This window comes from Penicillium robsamsonii (genome assembly GCF_028829455.1).
Source record: "Penicillium robsamsonii strain IBT 29466 chromosome Unknown utg000003l_segment0_segment0, whole genome shotgun sequence".
Classification (NCBI taxonomy): domain Eukaryota; kingdom Fungi; phylum Ascomycota; class Eurotiomycetes; order Eurotiales; family Aspergillaceae; genus Penicillium; species Penicillium robsamsonii.
The window spans coordinates 5,105,329-5,127,901 of NW_026643221.1; the positions used below are offsets into that span (position 1 = coordinate 5,105,329).

The following is a 22,573-nucleotide window of genomic DNA, read 5'->3' on the forward strand; positions in this document are numbered from 1 at the left end:
CTATTCATTATGGATATGTGGTAGATTGATATATACTCGGGAGCAATAAATAGGTACTTTAGTAGAAGAAAAGAGAAAGAGAGTAAGATCAACCCAGTAGATGATACTCAATATCAAAAAGCATTCACCACCTATAGAAACCAGTTAGCCAATCGTCATAACATAGCAAGGAAACCAAAGACTTACACAAAAGGCTCAGAATGCAAATACAGCTCCTCGACCTCGCCCCTAAGCACCCTGACCTGCGCCAAAGCCGCCGCATTCCGAATGTCATGCAGCATAGAAGCAGGACCACAAACCAAAACCCCAACCCGCTGCTTCTTTTCAAGATGCGTCCCTTGAACATGTGCCATCGCAACAGTGTGTGCAACGAGACCAGGAAGATCAGGCCGGGCATAGCGGTGAACATTCAAACTGAAGTTTCCCGTGGTAGTAGTCTCAGCCGGTGGCACCTTGCCAGCCGTGCCCTTAACATCGTCCGACTCCGAAGTCAAGGAAATCTCCGATCTCCTTTGGTCAGTGACGTGCACAGACACCGCAGTCTCGAATGCATTGGCCGATTCTGTGGATAACATGGTCGATTTTGAGAGCCGTGATTCGATCTCCTCAGTATACCAATCTGCCATGGCTTGGTCACGAGTCGAGAAGACGACTTGGAGGTTCCGCCGGGAGGGTAATCGTTTCTCGTTTGCCGGTGTGTTCATCCCCGTCAACCGGAGTGCTTCGTCTACCATGGCTAATGAGAACCCACCCCCCGAGCCGCCTGCTATCACTAAGATCGTGTCGAATTGCGTCATGTGGGGTTTGCTGACGCCGCCATACGGTCCCTCTATCAGGATCTTCTTAGTGCAGCCTGGATTCTTGGCAGCCATTGCTTTAAGACGTCCGGTGACACCACCGCGTGGTTTGATGTAGAATATTAGTTCTGAGGCTTTGCCTATTTCGTCTGGATTGCGACATGCGGAGGAGATGGTGAAGGGATGAGCGGTGAGTAGGTGTAGGTCTGATGTGAGGAATCGCACGAATACGTGCTGGCCGGGGGTCCATTTGATGATTGATGGGACTGTTACGCGGACAATACCGCTGGGGAGGAGTTCGAAGGCTGCGTTGTGGATTCCGTGCACTAGATAGGTACGGGTGTGGCTGGCTATCAGGCTTAGGAAGTAGATCACGCCCGAGGCTATAAAGTAGTCCCTGCTATATGTGAACACAAGGTCATCATGGGGCTTGTTGGCATCGAACATACCAGGAAGAGAGCCGAAAATCACAGTGAAGAAAGAAGAACACGACAAATACTAGCGCCACAAAGATGTGCGTGGCTTTGAAGAATTCATAGAATCGATTGCTGTGAAAGTGTTAAGAACCCTTTGTCTCCTAGACAGGTGAGGTGTGATCTTACCGAATGAATGGTAAAGACATAAAGGTTAGATATGTCTGTGAGATGAGAGAAGCAACTCCCGTCCAGTAGACCACGCTTGTCTTCCACTGATGCATCATGTCCCCTTTTCTGATATGATATATGATATACGGGAACGTATGAATCAAGGCCAACACAAACATCGCATAGCTAGTCCAGTGGTGGAATACTTGAAGTTTCTCATGCGGAATACCAGTCACCCCAGAGATCATGTTGGCTTTTGTGCTCAGTGCCCTAAGACGAGGTCAGCAGCCGACTTGCATGCTCCAAATCCAATACCCACAGTACAAACGGAAGCAGCGCGAGAGCCATCCAGCCCGATCGAGTCGCAATCGGAGGGCTACTTCCATATGAAGCATCCGTCGGCCAGTAGTAAGGTTGCGGGCCGAGTGTCATCGCTATATAAAGGTAAGCCACCATTTGTGTCACATCTTCGCAAGTCCAAGCCACCCACCGAAGAAGAATACAGCCCCAAGAGCCCCTAGAATCACCACACCCAGCGCCGGAGACCAATATTGCAGCGCAGGCAATCGATATCCACGATAAGACAAGTACCGTGAAACGGAAGTGAAAATGCGCCATGGTATAGTCCGTTTCACCCTGTCTGGAGTGAGTCGTACAAGCAAGTTTGAGATTGTGAACACTCCAATCACCGCACACATGAAGTAGACGGTGTTTAATGCATAAACATGGTCGGCTTGATACCTGGAACAGATCTCCGATAAGCACATATACATGTAGGTAACTCGGAAGAAGGCGCATACCAGTATCTCCAGGAATAGTTGCGATAGAGACATTGAGCTTCGGTCAATTTACATTTGTCGGCGCGAGACGAATGAAGCATTACCGGCTGGTCGAGCCAGGGTGTGCCTTGGGTCATCTCCATGTCCATCATCTTGTGCGACCGAAAAGAAGTGATACCAACACTTCGATATACGGTCAATAGAATACAGATATCATGAGATACCTAAGGTATGATCGGCAGGTCTGGAGCAAGGTTGCTTTTGGATAGTTGCGGAACTAAAATCGGGATACCTCCTTTATTCTCCTTGTACCTGTCGAGGTTGAATGGTCTAGTCATTCTATAGTTGATCTCGCCGATCACCCGAAGGGATCTGCTCACAATTGAGCACATTTTATGGGTAGATGGGGCTGGAAGTATTTAGAGACTCGTGGTTGGTTGGCATGTCACAGGCTAAATGGACTAGAGCACATTTGCGCTTGATACAAGTGGGATCTGACATCTAACATCCTATTGGGGCTACTACCCCTCGGAAAATAACATACATCGTGCATATGTCTTGAACCTCCGAGTATTCCGGGATTACCTCAAATGCGAGCTATTCAACGCATGCGGAGCACTCGAGGCTCGAGCCACGGTGGATAATTGGTCTCTTACGTGTGGGAAGATATGACAAGAAGTCGAAACAGTCATAGGGTAGTATGCGCCAAACAACAAACTAAACCAATGAAGTAATCGAAAATAATAAGAAAAAAGAAGAAGAGAAAAGGGAAAGAAAAGGAATCAAGGTACAATGTGTCTGCATCGGGACTAGCGCCTCACATGGCAGATCCAACCCTACATTTCGCATTTTCCCAGTCCATTGCGCTATGATCCGAAGTCTCAGGTCCTCTATTCAAGGGGCACCACCGCAATGGAAACATTACCCCTGATAGGTCCCTTGGCAGTGGAGATCGGGCTCTCACTCCCGATTTCATACATCCTCAGCGCACGGTGGCCTCCACGCACGCTGTCTGCTTCGATACCCTTCGCCCGAAGCACGCTGGTAGCCACGCGTGCCGAATCCCCATCGTAACATACCACAAGGACGTGATACCGTCCCAAATCTGAGACCAAGACGTCATCGTTGAAGATCTTCTCCAGTTCCACCCATTGCGCTTCCAACAACCCCGGATCGGAAAACGGTGACGCGCTATGAGGTCCAACACTGCACAATGGCAGGTTCATCGAACCAGGGAGGTGCCACGTGTAGAAATCGTCCGTCTGGCGCAGGTCTACAACGCGGTTCTGCGGTTTGAGGGCAATCTCGCTCAATAAGCTTTGCGCAAGGGATCGCGGTGATCCATAAAATTGCGGTAGGACCTCTAATGCATCCCGCTCCCAGCTCTCGTCATATCGGTGCAGGTCAACTTTGGTCAGGCACTGGTGAAGAGTGGATACATTAGTTTTTTTTTCATTCTTTCCTCTTTCTTTTTTGGCCAAGGTGGACTCGATAGGTGGTATTTACCTCGTTTCGGATTGGATGGAATTGCTGCTCGCCCAACTTTTGGAAGTACTCGTCGATGTACTGGTACGGTAGGTCGCAACAGAGGAAGACGCAGTGGGTTGTGCCATTTGGCCCTGCCAGCTCAGATAGAGTTCCCGCAGCCTTGCGCTTTGCCAGCATCTGGAAGAGTCCTTGGAGGTTGAACCCAGATGATGGGCCGCAGACCAGTCCTTCTCGGCATAGGTTTAGGGAGAGAGTGTATGATTCAGCCGATCCAACTTCCTCGATGGTATCCACGGCTGCTCTCCAGGGAAACTCAACAGGACGCATTAGAGCATATGACCTGGGACCAGGTACCCGGTCACCAGGGGCTGTGCAAACACCTAGTCGGTAAACAGATGGCTTCACATCTTTGAAATAGGTCCCGAGACCGGTCAGGGTACCAGACGTGCCCATACCAGCGCAGATGACATTTATTTCAGGCAGCTGCTTGAATATCTGTGGTCCTGTCCATCGGATATGGGACTTCCAGTTGTTGTTGTTTTCGTATTGGTTGGGATTGACAGTCGTATCTGACTCCAGGGCCATTCTTCGGGCATTTTGAATACCGCCTCGTTCGTCCAATGGCTCTGGTTGAGACGGTCCACCGAACAAGGTAATGTCGAGGCCGAAGAATTGCATCAGCTTCAACTTTGCATCACTAGTCTTGTTACTCAGGAAGGCCCGGGTGTCATTTACCCCGTGCATGACTCGGGCGACCATTGACATTGAAATCACTGTTGATCCGGAGCTGTATTCGATGATCTGGTCTGTCTTGCCGGGCACAACACTAGACTCGAGCATGTTCAGTGCTGGTCTCGTATTAGCTTGCAATCCATGTTTAGTATCCTCCCAGGACTTCTCATACCTGGCATTGCCTTGACATTGTTTGCCGGATGCATAGTCATCATTTTGGCATATATCCGCACCCCATCTTCATGGTAAGGGTTCAAATGAGGTGGGAGCTCTACAAGGGGTAGAGGAGGCTGGCAGTCCGGGTCGAAGTATTTTTTCAGCGAGTCAGTGCCAAAGTACACATTGCGCTCATTCATATTGGTCATTTTCTCGGAAGAATTGATCATCTTGCCCGAGAAACCCTTGGTGCAAGATATAGATGTTGCTAGTCAAGTAGTAGACAGCCTCTATTGCGCGAGATTCAAGAGCAATCTTTTCGAGGGATGTAAGCAGATATGAGAGAAGAAAAACCCGGGTCCATCTGGGCACTTATACAGAACAAATTTCTATAGCGGTCCATCACTTGCTCCTCCATCCAGTTGCGTCTTTCTTGGCGTCCAATAAGTAAGAAAGTAAGATCTACTTGTACTCCACTAGTGAATATCCCGCACACGACTCAGAGATGAGAAGTTTGAAAACAAAGGTTGACGCTGGAAGCCCTAGAAATTTGCTACTACGATGAACAAGGAAATCGCGTGGAGCGATCTCGAGGACATTGACACGGTTCAAGTGTAGATCAGACCCTAGAAGGCAAACCTGTTTGTCACAGTAATTGGATATAGAAAGGTTGAAAACGGAATGGTCTGCACCGGAGCTGCGTCATGCTCTCGTAATTTTGATGTCTCCTGCACATAATTTGGCAAGGTCCTCAGGGATGGATTCATATCTCACAGGTCCTCGCATTTAATTTCCTATTAGTTGAAAATATTCCGATACCCCGATATACTATTGTACTAAGGGGCGGGGACCTTGAGCGCGTTTGAGAAGTTTTGTCAACTTTGACGTGCAGATCTTCTATCAAGGTGCTCAGACTATGTGCCGATCTACGAATGGTCGAAATGTGAATAGATTGGATTAATCATTCCATTTTGGCCGCTTGAGCGGTCTCTTTTTCGTTCTTTTCCCCTCCTTCTTTACTCCGTTTTTGGATGGGTGTATGTTTACTTTCTATCCCTTCATATCAGCACGCCATGACAGGGGTACTCGAAATTTCAAAACCAAGAGAGGATGTTGCAGTTGAGAAAAACATAACTAATGTCACTTTCAACGAACAAACCAATTATGTGCCTAAGCGCACTATTATCACAGTCAGTGGATGCAGTAACAAGCAATATATGGCCCAGCTAATGACAGCTGCTAGATCTTCCTGGCATGTTCAAGTGTTGACCTCCTGGCATTGATGGACCAGACGACCCTCGCGGCCAGTTTGTCTATCATAGGAAATGCATTAGGGGCCAGTGATCAGACCTCCTGGATTTCGGGCGGTTACTTTGTGTGAATACTCCTCTCTCTCGTATAATGATACTACTCAGTCAAACTAACAGTCATGGCACAGAACATCAACATGTTTCCAATTACTATATGGAAAACTATCCGACATCTGGTCTCGCAAGTTTGTGCTCTTTGTTGGCCTAGCCATCTTCTTCTTCGGGTCATTGGCAGCTTCCCTTGCGCAGACAGCCACGCAATTGATTGTCTTTCGTGCTTTCACCGGAATTGGCGGCGGTGGTCTCATGACAGTTGCGCAGATGATTGTCAGCGACGTTGTCCCTCTCCGTGAACGAGGCAAATATCAAGGCATTCTAGGTGCCGTCGTTGCTATTGCTAATGGCATTGGTCCTGTCATTGGAGGCGCACTAGCCTCCATTTCACAAGACTCGTGGCGATGGATTTTCCGCTTGAATCTGCCACTCACTGCGTTAACTACGTTGGCTGTTTTGTTCTTTATGCCCCTTCGGAAAGTCACTGGCGACTGGAAAGTCAAGCTGAAGGCAATTGATTTCTTTGGTGCGCTTCTGGCTCTCGGTGGAACTTCAGTCTTGCTGCTTGGTTTGACTTGGGGGGGCGGCGAGTATGAATGGAACTCGGCGCATGTCATTGCAACTCTGGTCGCTGGGTTCACCATCTCTGTTGCTTTTGTTGTGTGGCAGTGGAAGGGTGCGTCGACACCGCTGGTTCCGATGCATATCTTCCAGGGTCGGATTGTGAACGGCGCTTGTTTGACCATGTTCATTAACGGGTGGAACTTTTTGGTGCAAGTTTACTATATTCCCACTTTCTATCAGCTGGTATTTGGATATTCAACGGTAAAAGCAGCCGCGATGCTGCTCCCTATTACCCTCATGCAAAGTATGAATTGTTTCCCTTTGGTCATGTTCCTGTGTTAACTTCCTAACTTCTGTCTCAGCTATCAGCAGCACAGGCTCTGGTCTTGTTGTACACTGGGTAGGCCGCTACCGTGAATGCATCCTGTTTGGATGGATTGTCTGGGCTGTGGGCCTTGGTCTTTTTTCGACACTTGATCAGCATTCGGGAATGGGAAAGCAGATTGGGTATGGCATTCTGACTGGTGTCGGCGTTGGAAACACTCTGCAGCCGTACGTGGCCACCTATCCTGGTTCAATAAATTACGCTAACACCCTGTAGTTCTCTCATTGCAGTTCAAGCCGGGGTTGAAAGACGGGATATGGCTGTGATAACTTCATTCAGGAAGTAAGTGACGCCCACGGTGATGCTATCCATTTTACGAAGCTAACAATGAGCAGCTTCGTACGAAACCTCGGCGGTACCCTAGGGCTCGCTGTTGCCGGAACTATCATGTAAGACTTCTTTCAAATCCGTTGGCTCATTCTCATATTAATCAATACAGAAATAACATCGTCTCGTCATCCATTTCAGTCCTCAATATCGACGAATCCCAGTCCCGCTCTCTTCTCTCGAGCCCACAGAGCTATCTATCAAAGTTATCTGCAGGGGATGCTAAGCATGTCCGTGATGTGCTAACACCGGCATATCAAAAAGGATTTCGTATCATTTTCATTGTCGGTGCATCCCTTGCAACATTTGCTTTCTTTTTGGCTGTTTGGTTGATGCCACAGGTTGGTTTGAACCGAGCGGACGATCAAGCCTTGAAGGAAGAAGGGAAGAAACGAGTCAATGGAGAGTTGGATGAAGAAAAAAGAGATAACTAGATCTAATTGAATTTGATCACAAAAGGCCGGAGCACTTTATGGGCGAATTTAGCTCCTAAAAGAATATAGATCATTTTTCAATCCTTGCACTACAATAGACGCAGAAAATTGAAAGATCAGTCTCAAATTTCCCGGCGTGCTGATCTCCGGTGCTAAAAAAAAAGAATGGCGAAAGCCCATTGATCAGTTGCATATTTATTAGGGCTGAGTTCGGACATCCCCGGATTCTACCCCTTAGTAAATTTAATGTCTGATTCCTGAAACATGCTAGATATGTAAGCACGCCTGTGCTATGACAATGATGCCTGGGATTCCTAAATGCAGACTGTGGGAGTCTCTAACATTATGAAGGCCAAGCTGGAAGCCCTCTCCTATCATCTAGCTAGTATGAACAAAATGTTCTAATGTCGCGAAATTTGGCCTTGTGAGCTACGTCCCAATGGCTTTACTATACAGATTGTCGGAACAGATGAAGCTGCAGTCAACAAATTTGATAGAAAAGGACCACCCAATCAAAGAAATTGTAGAGACCTAGAGAATGATGAACTGAATCAAGACGAACACATGGCAGTGTACGAGCTCTGTGGAATTCGATAAAGGATGTGGGATGTGGACTTTGAGCATCGTTAGTTAAATGGATTCATTAGCATGGTAAAGTGCCATAACTCGATCTATCATAAAGCAAGAAAGAACGAGGGAACCTGTGATACTATCGCCCAGCAAAATGTCTCTATCAAATTTATTGTAATTTGCGATGATTCCCCTAATTAGTCTAAGTAATCGCTCGCGGTGTGCTAATCCACTAGAGTTATACCATTTATCGGAAAAATGGCCTACTAACCCTAGCTATAAGAGCTGCTAGTCCATTGAATCAGTCGCTAGTAAATTCACCTCGAAGAATAAATCACGTTTAGATTGGAATCGACTTCTCTAAAAGGCATCTGGTAAATTTAATGTAAACACTAATAATATGTTACGCATATTCTGCATAAGTGTAGATAATACGGTAAATGATGTCCGTCACCAGAAGGGAGATTTCGAGTGGAAGTCTATTAAGATAGGAGCTTTTACGTTTTCTCTCCATATTTTAGGTAAGTTAGATTATATTTTAAAGCCTCGGGTATAATCTGCAATATGGTGGTAAGTGATTTGATGTTAACTTGTAGGAATCCCCCCTAAGTCAGCTCAGACCTGGGCCGAAGGAATGTAATATCTGTCAGATCATCTATTTGCTACTTGCCACTTGACATAAATCCATCGACCCCATATCCCCAATTGGCGAGGGATCTTCAATCCCCTTAGGACTGTGACAGAAAAACCATGAAGATAATCATGTTTTTCTTCATTCTATCGTTAAGAATCCAAGCAAATTGATCTAATGTCATGTTGCCTTCTCTGGTCTTAACGGCATTCGCTCTCCTGCCAGAAGTGCAAGCAGGTGTCCTGCACAAGCGCTGCGGGCCAATATCCAATTACTACAACCAACATATGGAGGATTGGGAGACCTACAATACCGGCGATTGGCTCAACAACTGGTGGAATAACAATGGCGAACTGATTGCCAACAATAGTGGCGGGTTTGCTGGCGCCTTCGGTCAATGGGCAATGGGAGACCCAGACTGGACGTGTCATGATGGCGGCTCGGACTCAAACTGCGACCTACAGTTATGTGATAATCAAGTCCTCAATGGCCGCGGTGACGACATCCGCCCTACATATTATGTCCTCGAATCCGTCAATCGCCTGCACAGTTACTTCAGCGGTATTGGCGAGTCGTTCACCACTACTGCTTTGGGTGCGGCGTTGTCCAAGGATTCGTGGGCTCTCACTTTCTACAAAGATGAAGATGTTAAGAGTGTCACTGCACTCAGGCAGGTACTCAGCTTGCTGACTACAATTATTGGTATTGGTGCTTCATTTGCTGGACTGGGCCCTGCTGTTGTTGGTGTTCTTGCTGGTGCTGGTAGCGCAATCGCCGGTGGTGCAAGTGGTGCTGGTGGCGCTGCTCTGCCTGCTCAGTATGTGATACTTCTGTCTGGGAACTTTTATCATCCCTGTACTAACACATCAATAGTGCGGATGATACTTTCGAGAAATCTGCCGACATGGGTGCAGTTCTGGGCAGAATCGTTGTGGACTCGATGAAGTCGTTCACGACCGCTAATAACCAGTTGATGAGTGGTCAAATGTATGGCGACGCAGATATTCGCGACTACATCTCTGGTGGAGCGTTCCTCGCTTTCAATGGGGTTGACAAGAACGCGGTCACTGATCTAATGACCAATATGCTGATCGGCACTGCCATCAATCAATTGTACCGTACCCAAAAGATCTTTATCATGGGTGGCGGTGCTTGTGGTGATGAACAGGGAATTGGTTCTGGCCCCGAGGCTTCTGTCGTTTGCCGTGACGGCAGGGCTTGGTATTTATACTACTGGCAAGAGAATGATGTGATCTCCCTTACCTCCCACCGCTGGGGATGGGTTGCTACACCCCCTGGGCTTGAGAAGCTAGGTCAGGGTGATTACGGAGGCATCAGTATTGCCGTAAGTGTTGATATGTAAAATCACCTGTGGAACTGCTTGGTACTAACTTTTTGTCCCAGGATGTCATCAACTCTTCTCTTGATGCCTGGAATGTCGCTGGTTATAACTACAACACTGAAACAGCTTCCGATCGTGCCTCCGATGCTATCAAAAACTCTTGGGCAAGCCCCGGGTCCAAAGGTGCATCCTGGGAGGGTATCTTCACAATTCCAGTGTGCGATGTTAGTAATGCTATTGACTCGGATTACCCCATGAAGGAGTATATCTTGCAGCCATACGGCCACGACAGTCGCCCTGTCTGGTGCGGACCGATCTGCAATGGCGATGTTCAGACGACACAAGACTTTATTAAAGCGGCTAATATGGACGGTTTCAAAAGCCCCAAGCATCTCTGTGAAGATCAACCGGACTATTAGGTTGTATGTCTTTCTGTCAGGCTTGTGGATTCAGGTGGATGGACCGCGGTCTTTGTGGCGCCTTTTTGACCTTCTGTGCTTTTTAAAGGACTGTTCTGGTTCTTTCACACCTATTTCCTATCCATTTATCTCAATTGATTTGTCCTCACTGTCTTTCATAGTCCCTCTGTCCTGGCTCTAAGATGGGATAGTATCAAAGGTAACGGTAATTCCAAACAGATATGGCTTGTAGAGCCCAGTCTAGATATTTTACAAAGACATAGGTGGAACCATCTTCCAATCAGCCATCTTCCAATGAGCCTGACAATCAACTTGACAATCATCCTCAATAACCATATTCCACCGTGGAGGCCTTCCATCCACATGCCTCAGCCTCATCCAATCATTAAGTCCACACAAAGCTTCGCATCAACAAACCTTGCAGCAAATCTTCCTCGGAAAGGTTTACAATCAACAATCCACATGTGTACTATTGGTTGGTGCTTCCACAATCTGGAACATTTGGTCAACGCAACTACTGTTGGGTGGATACAACATCCAGCAAATCCGTCCTCGGGTCTTCGGAGGTTTTCATTGGGGTTTCAGCATATATTTCCACTATGGTTTTGATGTTCTACCTCTCTTTCGTGTGTTCATCCATAGATTGTATTTTGCTAAGCATCATGTGAAATTCAAGACATACCCTCCACTTTATTATGTCTTTAAATCTCTTCAATAAAGGTATTCAATTTAGGAGTAGAAGGTTGGTTTCAAAAAAGAAGCCATGCATTAGAAAGAGAGTAATGCTTCTTGCTACATCTTGACAGTAGTAGGAAGCCACATAATTATCAAACAGAAGTAGGCAGTGTCATCAATCATCATGTCGTCTGAAACCCTCCAAGCAAAAAGAAAACAAGCGCCATTTTTGCAAAACGCAACCCAAAAGAAAAAGGAGAAAAGAAGAGAGGTGAAAAAGGTGTAGCCAAAGGGACACGCGGGATCACACGTCCCCAACTTCCACGACCCGTTCCACAATCCAATCCGCAAAAGCCTGACCCTCGAGTTTCCACCGCCCATCGGTCCACACATCACTGAGCCAGTAAGTCCACGGCTTATTCGAAGATGTAAGTTGCAAATCCCAAAGTGAAGCCGTCGCACGGCGATTCGCGGAGTGACCATCCGCCCCTGCCGAGAGATCTTGATTTACGTTGCGGAATTCAACACCCGAAGTTGGGTTGCTAGTACCGGAATCGCCTTGCCTGATCCGCCATTCACGCTCGGCTTTTTCGCCTGCGCGGCGGGCGACCGCTTCCTCGTCTTCTGCCTGGTATAGATTGCATTTCGTGCATTCTGTGCAACGAGCCCCAGGGTTGATGCGGAAGTGCTCGCAGAAGTGTTTATAGCCTTCTGGTTCTTCGAATTCGTCATCGGACATGTTGCCTGCGATCTGCTCCTCGTTAAAGGGATCGTCGGGTATATCGCCCGGACCATCGAAGGCATCTAACCTACGGAGGGCACGGGCAGGCGCGATTGTTCGTGGAGGTGGGCCGAGTGCCTTGCGGCATAGGTAGCACATGGAGTATCCACAGACGCAAGTCAGTTTGTTGCAGCCTGAGGACTTGACGAATGAGAGACAGCAGCGGGGACAGGTGCGTTTCACGGCGGCAGTGCGGGCAGCCTCGACGGTAGCGCGCAAATCCAGAAGTAACGGCTCATGACACACATGTGGATCTCGCCACGGTTTCTGGCATGTCATGCAGCTGATGCGTAAGCAGGAGTGGTTGGCGCAGGTGAATCGTTTGGGCCGGATCTTGAGACAGAGGTTGCGGATAGCATTCCCAAAGGCCGCTGTTACGGTGGCTGGGTCCAAGAGTAATAGAATAAACAGAGGAATTACGAGTAAGGGAATGAGGTCAAGGAGGAGGAGGATCATCAAAATAGTAGGAATAATGCCACCGTCACGACGGAACCGCCAGTGGACACCACGGGATGAAGGGTGGTAGACTGGGTCGATTTCAGCATAGGAGCAGAACGGACATCTAACGAGCTTCAATTGAGACTTCATAAGTGCCTCAGAGGAGAGCCGATCCTCAAATTTGCGGTATGTCTCGAAGCCAGCCGTGTCGAGAAGAATTGCCTGCTTGACAATCTCCGGGTGAAGACATCCATCACACGACCCGACGGACAGCGGCGCAAGACACTTCAAGGTCGAGCGCTCCAGATCGACAGATTTGCCCCAGCCCTGCCCAAACAGCGCTTCGTAGACGGTTCTTTGGATGCAGTGGTAGCAAATGATATGAGTGTTGGTTGAGCATGTCGCGATCTGCTCGAATGTTACATCGGCGAAACAACACTCGCATTCGTAAAGGGCATTGAGTTCTTGGGCTTCCTTCTCGTTCAACTCCGAAGCAAATCGGAAATCTTTATCCTGCTGCTCTTCACGCTTCTGTCGCAACAGCGGAGCCAACAACATCTCGTGGAGCTCTGCATCCAGCTCACTACACCCTGTTTCCTTCAGAACAGGAACAAGTTCCCCGTCTGGTCGACGATGCCAGGCCAGAAGCGGATGTTCCTCGCGGTCCTTCTTTCGCCTGAAGGACGGGAACATGCTATTGAATGTCGCGCGCCATGTCCGACGCGACAGATCTCGGAGCGTCGGTCGAGCCCGAGCGTAGCTGAAATTTACTTCAGCTAGAACAGCCTCCACGGTACTCTTGTTCAGACCGTTATATTCCCTTGTCATGGCCATCCGCACGGCGGCCTTGTATTCATCGGACCGAAACCGCTCCTCTGGAGGCACCAGGCCACCATCGCCAAGGTCATGTCGAGCAAAGTCATCGCCCCCAGGGGCTGCGCGAGCATTTCCCTCTGCCTCGGCTTCAGTTCCTTCCGGGAGATTCCACCGTCCCGAAACCCATTTCTTCTTATGCCTCAGCAGCTCCTCCACACACACTTGTAACCGACTCTGTCCGTCAAAGCGTAGCAGCAGCTCGCGGAATACTTCTATCTGTACATCGGGAAAGATGCGAGCGAGATTTTCGAGTGCAGTATTGAGTTCCTCCTGTTCCAGCTTGTGTTCCTCTGTTTCGTGGGCTGAGAGCTGGACGGGGCCGTGGGATCGGGAGGTACTGCCGAAAGGGTTATTCCGTAGCGCTTCGAGGGTAATGGAATAGCTGTTGGGAGAGGAAACAGTCTGCCCTAGGGATGGCTTCCGGACGTTGCGACTGGATGAGCTTGAAGAACCGGAGGCTGACTTTCGGTGAGGTTGTGTGCCGTCGGGGCGGGAGGATCTGGAGAAGCCGGGGACCGGCAGCGAGAGCACCATGATTGTAGGTTTACATGGTCTGGAAATATAAAAGTGTCTGATGTCAGAGAGATAGGGGAATTTAAGAATGTCGTTGAAGCCTGTAAATGATTTGTTACATAAGACGTTCCGCGGGCCCTTCCCGGGGTTGGCCCTCTTTTGAATAGAGTCTGGAGATATCAATATATATATCTCGTACGATACTGAAACATCTGAACCCGCCACTGAATCTCATTGCATGCTTTTTATTATTGAAAAGAATCATGCCATGTTCAATAGTTAAATGATACACCCCCTTTGCAATCCTCTCTTATCTCATATTGCGGCACATGGAAATTCTATCAAAGATTACATGCAGTTACTAAAATGACAAAAGTATTTACATTGGGCAAACTATATGTACTCAAAAAGTTTAGAATGTACAAGTTGGATTACCAAATTCAGATAGATCCCATTGACCTCATGAGGAAAACAAACACGCAAAAGCACAGGTAGTATATACAAAGAAGCAACAGTCTGATCCAAGTGGTTCAGCTCGCTTTGCCTATTGGAATATCGCTTCAACCAAATATTTCATAATTTACAGCTTGGCCTTAGCACCCTCCAGGAGCTCAGCACCGGCGCCGGTGATAGCAGGCTTTCCAGTCTCAACAACAGTGGCTTGGAACAGGACAGTGTTACCCTCCTTCCACATCTCAGTCTTGAGAGTCTGGCCAGGCAGGACGACACCTGCAAAGCGAACCTTGAGGTTCTTGTAGGGACCGAACTTGGAGAAGACAGCCTTGGCTGACACACCAAGCGAGCACAGACCGTGCAGGATGGGGGTCTTGAAGCCGCCGACCTTGCTGAACTCAGGATCGATGTGGAGCGGGTTGCGGTCACCGTTCAGACGGTACAGTGCTGCCTGGTCCTCGGATGTTTTCTCCTCAACCACGGCATCGGGCTGGCGCTGCGGCGCCTTGTACGCAGCAGTGGCAGCCTTGGCGCGCACGGTAGTGGGCTTGGGAGAGCCTCCGAAGCCGCCGCTGCCGCGGATGAAGACGGTAGACTCATTGTAGAACAAATCCTCGCCGGTCTTAGCGTCCTTGGTTGTGTATCCGGCCACAACAATGGCCGCGTTGCCCTTGTCGATAACGTCAATGAGCTTGGGATAGGTCAGGGTATTAGCGGTGGTGGGGATGGGGAACTTGCGCACCTCCATGTACTGCTCACCGTGGAGCAGCATCATGGGGGAGAAGTCCTTCACCAAGTCGTCCATGTTCCAAGGATTAGCGGTGTTGAACCAGGGGACAACACCGTACGAGGGAAGGGCCTGGAATTGGTCATTGTTCTCGTAGACAAGGGGCAAATCGGTGCGCTTAGCGCCCACACTGAGGTTGTATAGGATTACATCGCGGTCCTCGTAGTTGAAGGGAGTGCCCTCGCTCGAGAGGGTCTTGGCCTTCTCGATGTTCTTTAGGGTCTCATTCTCGCTGGAGGGATTGCCGTGCACGCGGTTACCCATGTTAGCCATGATCTTCTCGGCGCCGGCCTGGCCGTCCTCGGGGTGGTCGGCGCGACCATCATCGAAGTTGGTGATCTGCTTCCAGTTACGAACCACCTCCTCTGGAGTCAGCTGGACGTCCACGGGGAATCCGTGGCCGCCAGTGCGCTGCCAGCGAGTACGGCCGAACCAACCGCTACCACACTCAAACAGACCCTTGGTGGAGGGCTCGGGGGCCATGTCAGAGCACAGCAAGACCACAAGGGGGGCAACATAGTCGGGCTTGAAAGCCTGGACCATCTCCTCGGGCATAATGGTACGGGTCATATTGGTACCGGCGTTAGGAGCAATGGTGTTAACCTTAATGTTGTACTTGGCACCCTCCAAAGCTAAAGTGCGGGAGAAACCTAGGATACCAAGCTTGGCAGCAGCGTAGTTGGCCTGGCCGAAGTTGCCGTAGATACCGCTGGTACTGGCAGTATTGACAACACGACCGTACTTCTGCTTGAGGAAGTAGGGCCAAGCAGCCTTGGTCACCTTGTAGGTACCACGCAGGTGGACATTAACAACGGAGTTCCACAGGTTGTCATCCATGTTGGTGAAAGCCTTGTCGCGCAGGATGCCGGCATTGTTCACCAGGATATCAATGCGTCCAAATGCATCAATGGCGCTCTTGACGACGGCATCACCATCCTCGCAGTTGGCCTTGTTGCCCACAGCCTTGCCCCCAAGCTTGATGATTTCCTGAACCACGGGTTCGGGGTCAACAAGGTCGTTGACCACAACGGAGGCACCGAGCTTAGCAAACTGCAAGCAGTATGCGCGGCCGAGACCGGCACCGCCTCCAGTGACCAAGGCAACACGGCCCTTGAAATCAGGCTCCTCTCCAGGCTGAGCGCTAGGCATCTTCAAGCCGTCTTCCAAGAAGCTCATGAAGTCGGCAGGGCCAGTGGGGTATTCGGGCTCAGAGAAATCGTTGACATCGTTCCACTTCCGGGCGATAGCACCAGGGGTCAAGGAGTCATCGGTCTTCAGGAGACCACCCTTCGCTCGCTCCCAGCGAAGCTTGGCAACATGGCCACCACCGACCTCGTAGATACCACCGGTCTCTGTGGTGTTTGATGAGTGCACGAGAGCAGCGACCAAAGGAACAACCCAGTCGGGCTTAAGGTTCTCCAGAACATCAGGGGGCATGACAGTTGCAGTCATGCGGCTGGCAGCTAATTTGGGGGGTTAGCTTTCCCAATTCATGCTGGAGTTTTGTAACTTGCTTACCGATGGGAGCAATAACGTTGGCAATAATGTTGTATTTGGCGCCCTCCTTAGCCAGGGTCTCGGTGAAACCGACCTGGCCAAGCTTGGCAGCTGAGTAGTTGGCCTGACCGAAGCTGCCGAATAGACCAGCAGCCGAGGCAGTGTTGATCACACGGCCGAACTTTTGTTTGCGGAAGTGAGGCCACGCAGCTCTTGCACACTGTCCAGAAAATGGGCCATCAGTCCCTGCTTCGACGGCCTACTTTTATGTATCCGAAGATTCTCACCTTGTATGCACCGTAGGTGTGAACTGTATTGATCAAATCCCAGTCGGCATCCTTCATGTTCTTAAAGCTAACATCCCGCAGAATACCAGCATTGTTGAGCAGGATATCGATGCGGCCAAAGGCCTTAATAGCGGTTTCGATGATAGCATCACCGTTCTCGACGCTGTCGTAGTTGGCGACGGCCTTACCGCCAGCGGCGCGGATCTCGTCGACGACAACATCTGCGGCCTGGAAGAACTGTTAGTGTCTGTGTATCTGGTTCCGGGGGGGGGGTTTGTTGGACATACCTTTCCTGACTTGCCTTCGCCCTTGTGAGAGACACCGAGGTCGTTCACGACGACATTTGCACCCCTTGAGGCGAAGAAGAGAGCATATGCTTTCCCCAGACCACCACCGGCACCGGTGACGACCACCGTTTGGTTATCGAATCGCAACTCGGACATTGTGTGTATATGTGTCCGAAAATAAAGTGGAGAGAAATAAGAGAAGAAAGCTGGAGAAGAGGGGAGTTTAAAGCCAACTCGGCAAGCTGAGGACCTCGGCACGTTTGGGTTCTGTAATTAATGAAATATGGGGGGTATCGTTACAATGGCAGATCAACCCGTATCACATGCCGAGTACTTATAATTTAATAGAAAGGACTACGGAGTATACGAGTACATATACTACATATGTATTACTAGACTTAGGCATATGTCATAACTAGGAGTAGTCTCCAAGTATCGGCTGACTCAGGCATGTGACCGGTAACGTCATTGTCATGTGCTCTTGTATATTTGACTGTTTTGACTAATTTGATTATTTTGAGACTGTGACTGTTTTAAATATTTGACTATTTACTCAATGCACTTCTATATTAACATATCGGGCCAAAAGTAGCGGCTGAACATACCCCGTGGGGGAACCCAGATTCACTCGGCCGATTGGAAGAACATTGAAACTTCCCGTAGATACAAAAGAAAGTAGAAACCTACAATTCGCTTAAAATCAATTCAAAATGCCTGAAATTGTGGACGACAAGTCGCAGTACTGCATCCCCTTCCTTCTCGATCGCCTGCGCGTTCATACCGAGCGACACCGCGGTAACCCCAGTACCCCGCCGTTTTTCATCGGCCTCAATGGCGTGCAGGGTGCGGGCAAGACAGTCCTGGTAAGTCGATCCAGAGCTAGTCAATTTCCCATGCCTCGGGATCTCATTCAATCTCCTCGGGACGGTATTTCCAACTTCCATAGGTATCCGCTCTCAATGACACCCTCCGCTCGGAACCGTACTCGCTTTCGGTTGTGACATTGTCGCTCGACGATATCTACCTTACCCACGCCGATCAGGTGGCTCTGGCACAAGCGCATCCTTCAAATCCCCTCCTACAGCATCGGGGTCAGCCTTCGACCCACGACCTCACATTGGGTGAGGCGGTGTTTGCTTCGCTCGCCGCTGAACGTCCGACGGCCATTCCACAGTATGATAAGTCTGCGTTCGAGGGCCAGGGCGATCGTGTTCCAAAGGCACAATGGAAGGTCGTCAATCAAGAGGGCAAGGATAAAGTCAAGGTCGTGATTTTCGAAGGGTGGTGTGTCGGGTTCCGTGCGTGGGATGACCAAACCCTGCGTGCGAAATGGGAGGCCGCTGTGCGTCAAAAGGAGAACGGCGAATATGATGGACGGCTAGGTCATGTCAATTTTGAGGATGTGAAAGCTGTAAACGATGCTCTGAAGCGATATGATGTCTTGACTGAGTGGGTTCCCTCGGCCATTGAAGATTTCACAATAAAAAGCTTTGCTGACATGGGTTTCCTTCGCAGCAAGCTTGATGCATTGATCCATATGTATGTGCTCTGCCAATCGACATACATTTATCTTACTGACTAATTTCAGCGATGCCGAAAACCCTCGTTTCGTCTACGAATGGCGGCAGGAACAGGAACGCACGCTCCGTGCTACTAAAGGAACCGGAATGACCGAAGAACAGGTCAACCACTTCGTGGACGGCTGTATGCATACACTCGGGAGAGCAATTACACCATTAAGAACAAAATATACTGACTCAACTGATCGATATAGATTACCCATCCTACGAGCTCTTTACTGAAACCCTCCGCGAAGGCGCTTTCAAGCCTGCGCCACATAACCCATCAGCATCAAGTTCAGACTGGAAAGGACGGCAGCTCCGCCTTGTGGTGAACCGTAACAGGAGAGTTCAAGAAGTCATTAAAATCTAATCCACCTAAGCTAACGTAGAAATGTTGGAAGAAATGGAATGTTGAACATGTATATATTGCCACAATTGTCAAGTTCTATTCCTGCTCTAGGCTCTGTGTAGGATTCGATTCATAGAGTGACATGAGAATAACTGTTTTGTAGATTATTGCTCAGAGATTATTCCTCAGAATCCCAAACTGTTGGTAAATCTGATAGGGTATGACTTTGGCGCATGCGATGAATCAGCCGAGCCTCAGTTTGAGATTTGAGGCACTAGGGTTCATAATTTTATGAACCCTCTTTAAAGACATGGTCTCAAAAAATAACCAATAGAATAGCTCAATGCCATGAGATTTGGACCTCGGGACGGTCTTCGGCTTTGTAAAATGCCGATGACTGCCAAGGGACTGCAATACCACGTACATCAAAGGCGACAGGACTGGGAATACTACGGGGTGGTTTGAACACAGAGAGAAGTACGAAAGGAACAGGTCCATGACCATGCAATTGGGTTGTTTGAAGCATTAAATTGATCGGAAATCCCAGACCATCGTATCGCTAAAAATTGACTAGTGGATATAAACAGCCCGTGCAAAAAACAACCCAAGACAGTAAAGTCGTAACATTTTGTGACATTTTTGAAGGTGCGCTCAAAGAACGCTCCAACCTTAATTCCTCATAAGAAGAAATCTAGTTCATCTGGCGGATGAGACCGTTGATGTTCTCCTCACGGTTACCGGTGTCACCACCCTCGATGTAGTGCTTGAACTTGCGAGTGCGGAAACCACCGTTGGGGTTGGACAGCTTGAAGGGCCAGAGGAAGTTGTTGGCCTGCTTGAAGTTGGGGCCAACAGTGTAGATCTCGTGGATCAGATCCTCCATGCAGACAATGCCGAACTTGCCGAGGTGCTCCTCGATAATCTGGTTGTCGGTGAGGGGAGTGCGCTGCTTGTCGACCTTTCCGTAACCACGCTTGTAGAGAAGCTCGCGGACGGACTTCAGGTTGGGGTAACCGTAGGCAATGTAGGGGTTGACGATGGTCAACATCTCCTGGGTAGCCTTGGTAAGACGAATGAAAGTACCAGAGTTAATCTGGAGCAGACGCAGGAGCTGGAGGATCTTGCGGGGCTTGGGAGCAATCTTGTTGATACCCTTGATACGGACAACGAAGACGAGCTTGGGCTCACCCTCAACGAAGAAGCTGCCCTCCTGGCGAGCAACGCGGTTGAGGCGGATCTTCTCGCGCTCAGCGGTGCGGTACTCCTGAACGTAGGACTCGGCACGCTTGAAGATAACACCACGCTTCTCCTTGTTGGCCTGTATGAATCTCAGTTAGCATGAGAGTTCTCCAAAGTCTTGTGAAGAAAATGGCAAGTAGTTTGTGCAACTAATGTCAGACCCGAAAGATGGTTGACAGACGACAGCATTGACCGTGGTAGCGGTCTAGTCATCGTGAATGGTGTTATGCATCATGTAGTTGGAAGGGAAACGGCAACGGGGGAGTAAATGTGGAAACTGACCTTCTTGGTCTTCTCGGCCTCGGCACGGCGCTCAGCGCGGGCAGCCTCCTGAGACTTGCGCTTCTTCAGAAGGGTCTCGGGAACGAGGACCTGGTTCTGGGTGGGAACGGAGCTGTGGAATGTTAGAACAGTCTGTTCAAAATAGAACAAGACTGAGACAATTCGCCGAGTGAAAGAATTGCGGCATATAGCGCCACATTCTCAACTGAAGGCATAACAAAACTCGACGAAATGTCTTTAATCAGTGAGGGCCAAGGCATTAGTTTCAAGATCGATTACAGCTTGGTACTAGCTATGCATATTCCAGCACAGTCTTCGCAAACCCGATCACCCACAACATGCCATTGATGCCTTCATCCGACAAAACCCCAAACGATGTTCAGGAAATATTTGTTGACACCTTTCGCTTCAGAACCATGATGCTGTTACCACATCATTAGCGCCCCGAGAACGATAGTTCACAACAATATTTTTGGAGGAGAAGGCGCCAGGCGCTTTCAACCTCAAGACTCCATCACCCAATTTCACGTATCCGAATTTACTCCGTGATATACGATACGTGTATCCGAGATGATTGGGACCGTGAAAGAGGACAGGAAGGATCGAGCTGGTACCTAGCCGTCATCGGTGTGGACAAACGGCTGGTATCCCCAGCGAGAAGGACGACTATACCCGCAACCTTACAAACTCAAGCAGAGATTGCATCAGTCTTAGGAAGAAGTCATTGGGAATCATACGTAGTAGCGGCCATTTTGAAAGTCCGGACGAGGTCGAGAGTCGGCTGGTTGTCGAAGGATGTCAAAGGAAGAAGAAAAAGTTCGAAGAAAAGGAATGTAAGAAGAGACTTCGCTTGTGTGGGTGCGGGTCCCTCTAGCCTTATGCGGCTAGCCCCATCCTTTTAATGACACTAACCGGATTCGGATACAGCCCTTATCACTGTCACGATAAGGGTTTCCGTCTTATCAGATGACTTCATGGATGTCTGACCCGCCTGGGGTAACTCCACGTAACTAGTTAGGACTACCAAGTGAACTTGACCCCCCCTTACACTCCATACACCATGTCCCGTCGTGGAGTGGGCCTCGGCGCCTTTGCAAACCGAACTCAGACAACGCAATCTTACGCTACTCATGGCGCCACTCTCCGCTCTACCCATACTGCCTCCCTGCAGACTCAGTTGTCGGTTTTCCAGTCGTTGCTCCACACCTTTGCGTTAGAACATAGCTCTACGATAAAATCCAACCCAACATTCCGAGCAGAGTTTGCTCGGATGTGCAACACCATCGGGGTTGATCCCCTTGCCGCAAGCAACGTCAAGGGCAAGAATGGCCGTCGCGGACTAGGAGAAGGGGGAAGTTTCTGGACTCAGATTCTGGGCGGGGATATGAATGATTTCTACTTTGAAGTCGCAGTAAGAGTTGTGGAGCTTTGTAGAGAGACTAGGAGCGAAAATGGTGGACTTCTTGGTGTCGAGGAATGTCGGAAGCGAGTGGGGAAGGGCAAGGCGATCGGGAGTGGGCTCGAGGTTTCAGAGTATGGGGTTATCCCTTCAGAAATAAAGATATATCCACTGGCTAACTGCACTATGTGCTTGACAGTGACGACATCCTACGAGCAGTTCGGTCTCTCCAGCCTCTTGGCTCCGGGTTCTCCATTGTCAAGGTCGGCAGCAAGCAATACATTCGGTCCATCCCCAAAGAACTCAACAGCGATCAGGCAACAGTATTGGAAGTCATTCAGCTGCTGGGTTTTGTGAGTGTTTCAATGCTACGATTGAACCTCAAATGGGAAAAAGCTCGAGCACAAACTGTAATCGATGACCTACTTGCTGATGGTCTAGTCTGGTTGGATGCCCAGGGCCCTGAGAAAGAGTACTGGTCGCCTCAGAATCTTTTAGAGGATAGTGGATGAAGTAGGAAACTCATGTGATTCGCATACAAATCACGATAATGTCTCTTGCGAGCATCCATCGAGT

At 49.2% G+C, this 22,573-nt stretch overlaps 9 protein-coding genes across 9 annotated transcripts; 4 read left to right on the forward strand and 5 right to left on the reverse strand.

The window, feature by feature from the left end:
• Window positions 1-124: 124 nt before the first annotated feature.
• Window positions 125-2,312, reverse strand: N7447_006703 (ferric reductase family protein; the record flags this gene model as incomplete). The annotated part of the gene is made up of 7 exons (XM_057230965.1): window positions 125-131; window positions 187-1,194; window positions 1,247-1,345; window positions 1,400-1,651; window positions 1,701-1,815; window positions 1,872-2,122; window positions 2,182-2,312. The coding sequence occupies 7 exons, from the start codon at window positions 2,310-2,312 to the stop codon at window positions 125-127; spliced, it is 1,863 nt and encodes a 620-aa protein (XP_057086055.1).
• Window positions 2,313-3,050: 738 nt separating this feature from the next.
• N7447_006704 (putative cysteine synthase B) lies at window positions 3,051-4,766 on the reverse strand (the record flags this gene model as incomplete). The annotated part of the gene is made up of 3 exons (XM_057230966.1): window positions 3,051-3,581; window positions 3,667-4,496; window positions 4,553-4,766. The coding sequence occupies 3 exons, from the start codon at window positions 4,764-4,766 to the stop codon at window positions 3,051-3,053; spliced, it is 1,575 nt and encodes a 524-aa protein (XP_057086056.1).
• An 843-nt stretch (window positions 4,767-5,609) lies between these two features.
• Window positions 5,610-7,610, forward strand: N7447_006705 (MDR family MFS transporter; the record flags this gene model as incomplete). Its single annotated transcript, XM_057230967.1, has 7 exons — window positions 5,610-5,726; window positions 5,780-5,913; window positions 5,975-6,768; window positions 6,827-7,016; window positions 7,066-7,131; window positions 7,185-7,238; window positions 7,289-7,610. The coding sequence occupies 7 exons, from the start codon at window positions 5,610-5,612 to the stop codon at window positions 7,608-7,610; spliced, it is 1,677 nt and encodes a 558-aa protein (XP_057086057.1).
• Window positions 7,611-8,993: 1,383 nt separating this feature from the next.
• N7447_006706 (uncharacterized protein) lies at window positions 8,994-10,572 on the forward strand (the record flags this gene model as incomplete). Its single annotated transcript, XM_057230968.1, has 3 exons — window positions 8,994-9,628; window positions 9,685-10,156; window positions 10,216-10,572. The coding sequence occupies 3 exons, from the start codon at window positions 8,994-8,996 to the stop codon at window positions 10,570-10,572; spliced, it is 1,464 nt and encodes a 487-aa protein (XP_057086058.1).
• A 979-nt stretch (window positions 10,573-11,551) lies between these two features.
• N7447_006707 (E3 ubiquitin-protein ligase) lies at window positions 11,552-13,876 on the reverse strand (the record flags this gene model as incomplete). The annotated part of the gene is made up of 1 exon (XM_057230969.1): window positions 11,552-13,876. One exon carries the CDS (start codon window positions 13,874-13,876, stop codon window positions 11,552-11,554), a length of 2,325 nt encoding a protein of 774 aa, XP_057086059.1.
• Window positions 13,877-14,435: 559 nt separating this feature from the next.
• Window positions 14,436-17,322, reverse strand: mfp (putative peroxisomal multifunctional beta-oxidation protein (MFP); the record flags this gene model as incomplete). The annotated part of the gene is made up of 4 exons (XM_057230970.1): window positions 14,436-16,558; window positions 16,614-16,812; window positions 16,880-17,107; window positions 17,167-17,322. 4 exons carry the CDS (start codon window positions 17,320-17,322, stop codon window positions 14,436-14,438), a joined length of 2,706 nt encoding a protein of 901 aa, XP_057086060.1.
• A 554-nt stretch (window positions 17,323-17,876) lies between these two features.
• N7447_006709 (TDA10 family protein) lies at window positions 17,877-19,098 on the forward strand (the record flags this gene model as incomplete). The annotated part of the gene is made up of 4 exons (XM_057230971.1): window positions 17,877-18,029; window positions 18,113-18,705; window positions 18,755-18,870; window positions 18,941-19,098. 4 exons carry the CDS (start codon window positions 17,877-17,879, stop codon window positions 19,096-19,098), a joined length of 1,020 nt encoding a protein of 339 aa, XP_057086061.1.
• Window positions 19,099-19,768: 670 nt separating this feature from the next.
• N7447_006710 (60S ribosomal protein uL30) lies at window positions 19,769-21,349 on the reverse strand (the record flags this gene model as incomplete). Its single annotated transcript, XM_057230972.1, has 3 exons — window positions 19,769-20,395; window positions 20,599-20,710; window positions 21,336-21,349. The coding sequence occupies 3 exons, from the start codon at window positions 21,347-21,349 to the stop codon at window positions 19,769-19,771; spliced, it is 753 nt and encodes a 250-aa protein (XP_057086062.1).
• A 309-nt stretch (window positions 21,350-21,658) lies between these two features.
• On the forward strand, window positions 21,659-22,509 carry N7447_006711 (ESCRT-II subunit protein SNF8; the record flags this gene model as incomplete). The annotated part of the gene is made up of 2 exons (XM_057230973.1): window positions 21,659-22,131; window positions 22,197-22,509. The coding sequence occupies 2 exons, from the start codon at window positions 21,659-21,661 to the stop codon at window positions 22,507-22,509; spliced, it is 786 nt and encodes a 261-aa protein (XP_057086063.1).
• Window positions 22,510-22,573: the final 64 nt, after the last annotated feature.